The 11,499-nt window shown below is 33.2% G+C and overlaps 1 protein-coding gene across 1 annotated transcript; it reads right to left on the bottom strand.

Moving 5' to 3' along the window:
• Nucleotides 1-239: 239 nt before the first annotated feature.
• mthfs (5,10-methenyltetrahydrofolate synthetase (5-formyltetrahydrofolate cyclo-ligase)) lies at nt 240-10,158 on the bottom strand. Its single transcript, XM_059527434.1, has 3 exons — nt 9,876-10,158; nt 8,298-8,562; nt 240-708 (listed from the first exon to the last, which is right to left on the bottom strand). Exons 1-3 carry the CDS (start codon nt 9,984-9,986, stop codon nt 482-484), a joined length of 603 nt encoding a protein of 200 aa, XP_059383417.1. The 5' UTR covers nt 9,987-10,158; the 3' UTR covers nt 240-481.
• Nucleotides 10,159-11,499: the final 1,341 nt, after the last annotated feature.

Here is an 11,499-nt window from a genome sequence, read left to right as displayed (position 1 = left end):
TCATTCAATAATGACTTTTCGTTATTCAGTCTGTTCCTCAAACCAAGCTATAGAATGAATTAAGAAGACTATGAATATAGTGCAAAAGTAATAAAGAGCACTTTAATGGTGACAGACATGGTCTCAATGAATTAGGATTAACCATATGAAGATTAAAAAAAAAAATCCCCTTGTGTTTCACAGAAAAATAACGGCATATTTAATATAGCACGAGTGACTAAATTAAGGCCAAATTTCCGTTTTTGAGTGAACTGTTCCTTTAATGTCAGGACAGACTGCATATTTAGCCTTTTGGTAATTCTTATGCTGATACAGAAGCTCTTCTCTGAAAGAAGTCCCCAGACATTATTTGGTTCGAGAATATGGATTGCATCCAAAGAGATTTAATGTATTTCATTCTGAAACGGGATCAGTGTCGTAGGAATCATTTGAATTCAAAAGACTCTGAGCAGCGCTGAAATCAAGGTCTGACTGATGCAGTTCATTCCTCGTCTTCATAGAGGACTTCATCAATAAGAATATCATGTTCCCCCACTGGGACTTCAGCACACAGCTGCTCTTTGAAAGCCAAGGCGATGGTGTATGGCTTTCCCTTTGGGTGCGTCCTACAGAGCTCCAGATACGTGTCGTAGAAACCCTTTCCTCTGCCAAGCCGATTCCCCTTCTTATCAAATCCCAAACCAGGCATGAGGATAAGATCTAGTCCTCCTGTAACAAAATTAGAAAGGAGAGACAGTAATTAAATAAGATTATGTGGATTATGCAGATTTGCTTTTGGAGCTCAATTTACACCATTGCAGCACAATACAGTGAATTTTCAGGCTTCAAAAAAAAAAAAAACCTTGCAGGGAAGCCAAAAATGCTCCGAAATGAAACCCCACTGAGTGGATTTCAGGCAATAGACTGTCATTTAAGAGCTAGAAACAAAAAGCATCTGTGTGCTTACAAAAAAAAGTTACGTGTCTTTTATTGAAGGACATGGACTTTCTGTTCATTTGCAAATATATTCAGGCTATTTATAATGGAAAATATGTCTCATGCATGCTTTTTAATTGATGGATATAATCAATGCATGTCTATTTTGAAATGACAGTAGCTTCTTTTTTTATTTCCGAACACTCTAAATAGTTATTTTTCAAATATTGTTTTCAAATTATTGGACTGTTTTACAAGGAAAAGACACTGTTTTTCTAATCTAAAATTTAACGTTTAATTCAATGTGTCATTTCTTCGTATCCATATGTGAAATTTACTAACATTTCCTGAGAAATTCCTAGAATATTTTTTGAAATGGGATAAGAAAAAAAATCAGTTGTTTGTAAACCCATTTGCATGCAAGATGTTTAGTGCAATGGTGCACTTGTGAATAGATTTTCATTCATGCAGCCAACAAACAAAATCACTCATGAAAAAAAAAAAAACTGAACAAATTGTGTAAAAATCATGGGTAAATAGATTAGTATGCAAATTTTTTAATTTAATGCAAATATTTACGAATGCAGAATTGGTGTAAAATTTACTTTTGCCAGATGATTAAATTAAATATGCTTTATTTAGAAATGGCTAGTAAATTTCATAAATGATAACAAAAATGGCAAGTGACATTTAATTAAACATATAATTTTAAAATGAAGCCTGAAATAGTTTTTTTCTTGTAAAATGTACTGTAATATCTTTATTTATGACATATAAAAAAAATTTTTTACACTGTACAGTCGTGGCCAAAAGTTTTGAGAATTACATAAATATTGGAAATTGGAAAAGTTGCTGCTTAAGTTTTTATAATAGCAATTTGCATATACTCCAGAATGTTATGAAGAGTGATCAGATGAATTGCATAGTCCTTCATTGCCATGAAAATTAACTTAGTCCCAAAAACACCTTTCCACTGCATTTCATTGCTGTCATTAAAGGACCTGCTGAGATCATTTCAGTAATCGTCTTGTTAACTCAGGTGAGAATGTTTACGAGCACAAGGCTGGAGATCATTATGTCAGGCTGATTGGGTTAGAATGGCAGACTTGACATGTTAAAAGGAGGGTGATGCTTGAAATCATTGTTCTTCCATTGTTAACCATGGTGACCTGCAAAGAAACGCGTGCAGCCATCATTGCGTTGCATAAAAATGGCTTCACAGGCAAGGATATTGTGGCTACTAAGATTGCACCTAAATCAACAATTTATAGGATCATCAAGAACTTCAAGGAAAGAGGTTCAATTCTTGTAAAGAAGGCTTCAGGGCATCCAAGAAAGTCCAGCAAGCGCCAGGATCGTCTCCTAAAGAGGATTCAGCTGCGGGATCGGAGTGCCACCAGTGCAGAGCTTGCTCAGGAATGGCTGCAGGCAGGTGTGAGCGCATCTGCACGCACAGTGAGGCCAAGACTTTTGGAAGATGGCCTGGTGTCAAGAAGGGCAGCAAAGAAGCCACTTCTCTCCAAAAAAAACAATCAAGGACAGATTGATCTTCTGCAGAAAGTATAGTGAATGGACTGCTGAGGACTGGGGCAAAGTCATATTCTCAGATGAAGCCCCTTTCCGATTGTTTGGGGCATCTGGAAAAAGGCTTGTCCGGAGAAGAAAAGGTGAGCGCTACCATCAGTCCTGTGTGATGCCAACAGTAAGGCATCCTGACACCATTCATGTGTGGGGTTGCTTCTCATCCAAGGGAGTGGGCTCACTCACAATTCTGCCCAAAAACACAGCCATGAATAAAGAATGGTACCAAAACACCCTCCAACAGCAACTTCTTCCAACAATCCAACAACAGTTTGGTGAAGAACAATGCATTTTCCAGCACGATGGAGCACCGTGCCATAAGGCAAAAGTGATAACTAAGTGGCTCGGGGACCAGAATGTTGAAATTTTGGGTCCATGGTCTGGAAACTCCCCAGATCTTAATCCCATTGAGAACTTGTGGTCAATCCTCAAGAGGCGGGTGGACAAACAAAAACCCACTAATTCTGACAAACTCCAAGAAGTGATTATGAAAGAATGGGTTGCTCAGAACCTTTTAAGCACCTTTATTTACAAGAGTTTAGCCAACAAACACTAAGTTCACAATTTGGGATACAAGAGACATGAGTAGAACACACTTCTAGGTAGACTGTTCATAAACCTCTTGGTTGAAATGCAAGCAGAACCAATTTCTGTGCTTATTTCTGTGCTTTTCATTCGTAAATCCATTAGTATGTAAACTATCACAATTGCACTCAGCTATTTATGTACAAATGGATTTACTTTCTCATGACAAGAAACTGGTTTGCTCATGAAAAGAAACAAACACTACATATTAAATTCACAAAATAACTTTTAAACTATACATAAATTGCTACAGTTTAAAAACCAACAGATTTACATTCCGCTGTTGTAGCCAACAAACACTCTACATTCCTAATGAGTCTGTTGGCTTTCGTTCATGAAAAAATTATTTCTGTAAATGCATTTGTACTTCAACTTATGCACAAATGGATTGCTTAACCCCAATGCTTATAAAGGCCTTACAAGTTTGCCGATTTTGAAGACGAAATGGCCAGACAGTCTGATTTATTGGTTTTCATGAAATCTGTGTTGTAAGTCTGAATTTTAAACACAAGCAAAGCTATTAAATATTGATTTCAATGGTGTGAACGTCTCACAATCACAGTCTGTTCCTGCACCACTTGTTCAATATTTTACTGTCGCCTCTGTTCTAATAAGCCTGTCTTCAACATTCATTAATAATGCATCTACGCAGAACAAGAATATTACATACACATTTTTCAACATGACACGATTGTGTTGGGAAATCATAAGGAGTAGTGGTAGTAGTGTACCACTGTATACGTCAAAATATCCATTTGTTATTAATGATTCTGAACCAATCAGATCACCTCTTCATCATCATTTCTGCAGAACACTTTTATCAGGCTTTCAGACTGAATCTTAGCAGCATCTGGGGCTGTCCAAGATCTCAAATCATCGTTTTGTCCCCAAATTGCTCAAGTTTTCAATCTGAAAGTGCGTCAGTCCTTTGCAGGATTAAAAAAAAATCTTCTCCCGTCTTATCTCTTCATCTCATCTATTTATCTGCCGATCCCAGTTCACAATCCTATGGTGTAAAAGGTGAAGCAAAAAAGATTTTGAAGAAACACAGGCTTTGTGCTGATGGGGATTCCTCAGATTTTTTTGTTACTAGATGAAAAGCACACTTTTATGATTGCTTTCATTTGTTCAATGACAAACCCTCAAGTCATATAATGCTGCTAAAATGTGAAAAGAGGGGGACAAATTGAGATATTTCTACTGTTTTATTCATATTCATATATATATATATATATATATATATATATATATATATTTCTCTCTCTCTCTCTCTCTATATATATATATCTATCTATATAGATCTATATCTATCTATCTATATCCATCTATCTATAGATATATATATATATATATATATATATATATATCTCTCTGTCTATCTATATATATCTATGTCTCTATCTATATATATCTATATATCTATATCTATATATATCTATATATCTATATCTATATATATCTATATATCTATATATATATATATATATGTATGTGTTCTATTCATCAAAGAATCCTGAAAAATAAATGAATTATAGTTTCCATAAAACTATGAAGCGGCACAACGGTTATCAATATATATTGATAATAATCAGAAATGTTTCAGTATATTAGAATTAGTTCTGAAGGATCTTGTGACCCTGAGGACTGGAGTAATGATGCTGAAAATTCAGCTTTGATCACAGAAATAAATGTCATTTTAAAATACAGTACAGACCAAAAGTTTGGACACACCTTCTCATTCAAAGAGTTTTCTTTATTTTCATGACTATGAAAATTGTAGATTCACACTGAAGGCATCAAAACTATGAATTAACACATGTGGAATAATATATGGAATTATATACATAACAGAAAAAGTGTGAAACAACTGAAAATATGTCATATTCTCATCCCTAAACCATCTCGATTGGGTTCAGGTCCGGTGACTGTGGAGGCCAGGTCATCTGGCGCAGCACCCCATCACTCTCCTTCTTGGTCAAATAGCCCTTGATGCCTTCAGTGTGACTCTACAATTTTCATAGTCGTGAAAATAAAGAAAACTCTTTGAATGAGAAGGTGTGTCCAAACTTTTGGTCTGTACTGTATGTTCACAAACAAAACAGATGTTTTAAATTGTAATATTTCAGAATTTGATCAAATAAATGCAGCTTTGATGGGCATAAAAGTGTACTTAAAAAATGATTTTTTTTTTTTTAATAAAAAATAAATACATTTTCAGTTCACTAAAACAGCTGTATTTGGCAGAGACTTATTTCATGTATGGTTAGGCATATACACTACTAACAGCTGCATCTATGAGACGCTTTTCATGCTGCAGCTGGAAATATGAGTCTTTCCATCCAGCCGGCACAGTTCATTAAGTCCAAATGTTTGTTGGAATCATATAAAACTTGTTGATTTACAAGCGGCATGGTTTGACCTTAAAGGAAGACAGTGAGGAATGGAATGTTATTGCAGGATTAAATGCTATCGGAGCACCTCAATCAGACACAGATAGGCAATGAAGTTCACTTCGCTGGATTCAAACCATTCAGTCTTGCTAGCACTTAGTGTCACAGTGATGTACTGCCAATACGAGCACGCAAAGATTGTCCCTCCTTCAAACACACACACACACACACACCTGACAATTTCATCTTATGTTCTTCTTTTTGTTGGCAACAAATGTTAAACTTCTACAATCAAAATATCAACCAAAATGAGCATAATAACCTAAAACAATATCTAAATAGCTATTATAAAATTAATATTATATCAGGGTTATCATCATTAACTAGAACAAACTATTAAAAAAACACAACATTTTTGTTACTAATAAAATAAATTAAAAGCTTAGTTTACGTCAAAGTACTAAATGAACAAACTAATTGATCAAAATGAATAAATAGTAAATAGACCTTTTAAAAAATAGCTAAAACTAAACATAAATAAAAATGTATAAATATTATATAGACAATTTGTTTTTACAAAAACACAACATAACTAAAACTAAGTAAAATTCAGTGAAAACAGAAACAAAAACTAATTCATAGTATTTATATTATTTACAATATATTAAATTATAATGGTGTATCAGTGATACTAAACTAACACCTATTATAACTAAAACTAATAAACAAAAAATAAAAATCAGTTAATAAATACCATTAAGCCATTTAAAAATGAAAACCTAAAAGACCTTGAGAAAATTAAAGTAAAAACAGAAAAATTCAAATTTAATCAAACTATATCAATGACACTGAAATAACTATATGTAAAAAACTAAAACTATAATAAGATAAAACTAATAAATAAAAATGACAAAAAAAAGACAAAAAAAACCATCAAAAATACTATGGAAATAAAATACAAATTAAAATTCATAATCATAATTATAATCTAATTCATATCAATAATACTAAAAGTAGTATTACTGTATATAAAGGATAGTTGTTTCAGAGGTGAAACAAATTATAACATTAATGTTAGCTTTAAAATACCAACATTTTAAATGCTGCGTGCACTGAATTATCTACAACAAGTCCAGAAATCAGAAATCATATAAACGTAGAAATGTTTGTTTCATGTTGTCTTTAAAGGCGAGAGAAAGCTGCAGGACGTCCTGAGCTCAAGGTGACGGTTTAACTCTGCGGGAACAAACTGCACAAAAACAGCCCCCCTCCTCTCTCACACCGGGACAGTTGAGCACGATTACACCCCTCCTCATGTGTGGTTCTCTTCCCTCTCTCTAATGCACATATACACAAACACCCCATCAAATCTGGGGCTAAAACTCACAGACTTTAATCTCCGAGTTATTACTTTACTCCACAGGGATCTGGCGTCTTGTAACACCTGCCTAGTTTATATTCTCCACCACACAGCTGATTTCTTTCCTATCTGCTTTAGAAAACAAGGCATTCTGCTAGAATGTGGGGTTTACTTAAGCTTTAATTAGCCTGATGATAAATGATAGAGATTAGGTAAACTGTATAGATAGTAAATTAGGATGATTAGATGAAAAGCACATCTTTGATATCCATAAACAGCCCACAGTCACAAAACCCATAAATACTGGCATTATGCAGGCAATGCCATGATTTATGAGTCATAATTCACTTACTGCAAATTAATATGGGGGGAATACATTAAATATGACGGTTAGTTCATGACTCAGGCAGTATAAACAAAATCTACTGCAGAGTCTAACAGTTACTAAATTACACAATAATGAAGAAATAGCCCCTGCTAATGCATGGTTTTCTTTTTATTTATTGGAAAATATTATTGCACAGTAACACATAAAGCACCTCCAACCTTTGACTTGCTTCTGTTGACACCTACTTTTACTGTAAGTGAACATGAAGCCAAATGTAACTGTGGGATGAGAGCACCCTCTAATGGTACAATATTTCCTTTTACCCTTAATACCTGCTCTTCTCATATTATAAAAGTAATAATAATAACTTATATAATATTATTATTCATTTTATTAGCTAAGAACTCTGTGAATATGTGCAGCAGAATTTATTTAGTATATTTTGTTACAAGTAAATTTAATAAATTCAGCCTTATGGAATCATTTCTCCTCCTCTGTGATTTTTCAATGCTGTGATTGCAATGCATTTTTGTTTGTTTGTTTTTAAAGCTTGTTGGAAATTGTGTGATTATAAATCAATATGACTATAATAATTAATAATAATAATATTTTTTTATATTAAACAAAAACTAAAATCTAGTACGGTATTTAAGATTTCCTTTTTTTTTTTACACAATTCAACTTTTTTATTGTTTATTATTGCTATTGCAATAATTGCGAAACCTAGTATTTAAGAAACACTACAATTTTAAAGTGTAAAATTACAATATAAATATATTTATAGCTGACTGACTTTCTGACTGACTGCTGTTCAAGTGGATCTGAGACAAACACCAGATCATGAGCTACTCGCATGTAAATGATTTACTCTAAATCTTACTGCTTATACTGTAGCTGCAGCCTCTGTGATTTGATAAGCCATAATGTGCAACTTATTTATTTATTTTATTTTATTTATTTGATTTCTTTGATACTATAACACTAGACAACAACACCACAATATATGGCTAAATATGCAGCACTCAGCTGTATTTCAATTACTTTTTAACATGTACTTTATTCATATTTATTTGACCTGTAATCTAAATTTAAAAAAGAGAAAGATTTGTCAGAGGATAGTGTCTAGAGTCTATCTCACCTGTGGCCAGGGCTTCCTCTCTGTCGCAGTCGTCGTCTGCTGGCTGCTGGATGTTCCAGGTCGTGAGGGGCAGCGTCTTCACCTCCTCCATGTCTCGGAGTCGTAACATGTCCATATGACTGCTCTGGGTGAAGTATCTGGGAATGAAGCAGGCTTTACCCCTCTTGAAGATGTCCTGCAGGATGTCGTGTGTGCGCACCTCGTCATGCATGTTCAGGAAGACAGCGACACGCTGGCTGGACAGGTATTTGGGATGCCTGAACAACTAGGCGTAAGTTTAGATAGTCATTACTAAACACTGATTATATTGTTTGTAGTTTATTTGTAACATGATTAACATAAACTGCAAGAATTACGATTACGCAGTCAAATATTGGTTAATCTAGGATATGCAATTACGTTTTTGTAATCAACAAAAACACCTCAATATGAAACAAGTATATTGGTATTTTCTTAGCTGATTAGGAGTCAAAACATAACCAAAGTACTTTCCACACACCTGTGATTGCAAACCGTTTTGGGATTAAGAGCATGAACATTCACACATGAGGGTTAATGATCTCTAAAGCAGGGCTTTCAATCTTTTATATGCCATGGATTAATACATATCATAATCATGCAGGGGATACCCATCCTTAAATTTCAGAGGAATCTATATAGTTTCTTGTATAAAGACAGTTTATACTCTAAAAAATAATAATACAAATCTGTAACTTATTTTAAATGGCAAATATTTATTTTGTATTGTAGCATTTCTTTTCCCTACTCGTTGCTGTACTGTTAATATAATATTATGTATCTGTTGAGTTATTTAAATATCACTTTAATCCTTTTACTTATGTCAATATTAATTGTTAATTTTTGTATATATAAATAAATGTGTACACTGTTTTTCCTGTTCTTATTGTTGCATTATTAGATTGTTTTTACACTCTACTTGACTGTTGCATGTATTGTATTATAATTATATATTAAGTACCTGTTGACTTAAATATACATTTTATTTATCCACTTCTATTTTTATTATTTGCTTATTTTAATACTGTTTTGGTTAATCATTTTATTTTATTTTATTTTTTGCATTTCTGTTTTCCTTACAGAAATGCAAAAATAGAAAAAGAGACCAGGATGTAAAACGCTCCCAAATATAGGGCAGAAAATATTCTGTCTTTTTATATAAAAAATCTTTAAAAGAAATGTGCAAATAGAGAATCTGAAATTAATAAACCATTCTAAATAATAAACGTTAATGTATGTGGGCATATTTTCTGTGATGCAACAAACAACACGTATTAAGTGGTTAAGAAATGATCTCAGTACCTTGAGACCACAAAATCAACAAAAATTTTAATGCGGGTTGCTAGGTTAACGTTACTGGGCTAACGTCCCGTGCCCAGCTCAAGATTTTTGGTTCTATGGGTTCTTCTTTAAGTAAATAGAACGTTAGTTTCCTGATCATTCTCATAAGATCTTTACTCCGACATTAAGTTATATGTATGCAAGTATAATCTAACTGCTGTCCCATGTTTCAAGGCCAGTGAACTCGTTCCTCTCAGCTGGCATGTCAGTGACATTTACCTTTTGAGAGACAACTCGAGACTGTCTCAGTTTCTCCTGATCACTCACTGCCGCCACTCGACCCTTGATTTCTCTTCTCAAAGCTTGTTTTGCTGCACGCAGAGCTGCCATAATGAATCCGCGCGCCACAAACCCAGTCAGAATGCAAAAAAACACGTAAAATCAGTGACATCTGTGATCATCGCAGCAGCTCAGTTAATGATCAACTCGTGAGAAAGTGATAACATAACATCAGTGTAGTCTGCACGTGTGCGTGTGATTAGAACACGATAGATTAGTTTTCCTGAGTGGGCGGGGCTAGTTTAAAATGGATTAGTCGTCCTGAGTGGGCGGAGTCAGTTTACGTGCCCTTTGAGGAAAGGTAAACATTCCAGGGAATAGCCTTAAAGGGACAGTCTTTTGAAAACTTGCTCATTTATTGCAAACTCGATTGACACTTTTTATTCCGTGGGACGGAATATTTTTTGAGTTGCCCTCTTTTTAGTAACCTATTAAAGCGACTGATTAAGAAAAACCTAATTTTTCTTAAACTTTTGGCATTAAAAAGTGATATGAGAAAATCTTACTTTGTTTCATTAACATAATCATAATACAAAGCTTTTTTTAGAGGCAATGTTTGCTTGTTATTCAACTAAAATACCTTTTGCATTCAATTTTGCATATTAAGTATTAGAACGCATATTTTACTCATAGTTTTTTATTACATACTTTAATGTTTCAAATAACTTTTGTGAAAATAACATGTCAAAATATGGGTGAAATAACGTTCCATCGGCATTCAGATATATTTATGTAAAAATAAAACAATATGTATTCTGACCTCAACAAAATGTAAAAGAGTAAGTCATTCTATATTTTGTTGTATTTTAGTTTATTAAAATGTATTGTTGACAAATGGGTACATCATACATTTAATGTCATCTAATGATCCTTGTTTTAAATATGTCTGACAATATTTTTTGGGGGGAGGGGGGGGGGTATTTGAACTATTGTTACACTGAAAGACTAGAATTTGTGATTGCGAGCCACCAATAAAAAACGAGTAAGAAGAACGACTAGAATTTAACAAACAAAATGTAATAGTAAAAGTGTTAAATTCTAGTCATTCAGTAAATGTAATGCATTATTATTATTAAATATTATTATTATTAATACAAATAATAATTCATGTAGAAACTACAATCAGGTTAAAATTGTGAATTGTTTGGATATTATAGTTTGGTTTACAAAATAGTAACTTTAAAATTCTAAAAGTCACTTTAAAAAAATTTAAAGAATAAAAGAATAATATGTAATTAGTCTATTCAATTAAACATATTTTTAGAAACAACCAGTCCAAAAATAAAGTTGCTCCCTGTGTGAGTGTGTGTGTATAAAATAAAATAAAAATATGTAAATTAAATATATAAAACGATGATAAGGCACAAAACGTCAAAGTCCCTTGGTGAGGTCACCGGGGCTGGAGTGTCAAAACTATGGGGTTAGAATTGTTGCTTTATTCCAAATAAATAGATTATGATCCACAAATAAATGTAACAAGATTCACAAAAATATATCAAATTCACAAATAAATGTACAGAGTTTCACAAAAAAATATAAAACTCACAAATAAATAAAATGAGAT

Source organism: Carassius carassius, chromosome 3, assembly GCF_963082965.1.
Source record: "Carassius carassius chromosome 3, fCarCar2.1, whole genome shotgun sequence".
NCBI lineage: Eukaryota > Metazoa > Chordata > Actinopteri > Cypriniformes > Cyprinidae > Carassius > Carassius carassius.
Note: the sequence above shows the minus strand (reverse complement) of the source record. Positions and strands in the feature narration are given on the sequence as shown.

Excerpts from the sequence above, each read along its gene's own strand:
- mthfs (XM_059527434.1), bottom strand. The coding sequence starts at position 9,986 with ATGGCAGCTCTGCGTGCAGCAAAACAAGCTTTGAGAAGAGAAATCAAG. Across the intron at positions 8,563-9,875 it reads CTCGAGTTGTCTCTCAAAAG|TTGTTCAGGCATCCCAAATA; the intron begins GTAAATGTCACT and ends ACTTACGCCTAG. Across the intron at positions 709-8,297 it reads AGAGGAAGCCCTGGCCACAG|GAGGACTAGATCTTATCCTC; the intron begins GTGAGATAGACT and ends ATTTTGTTACAG.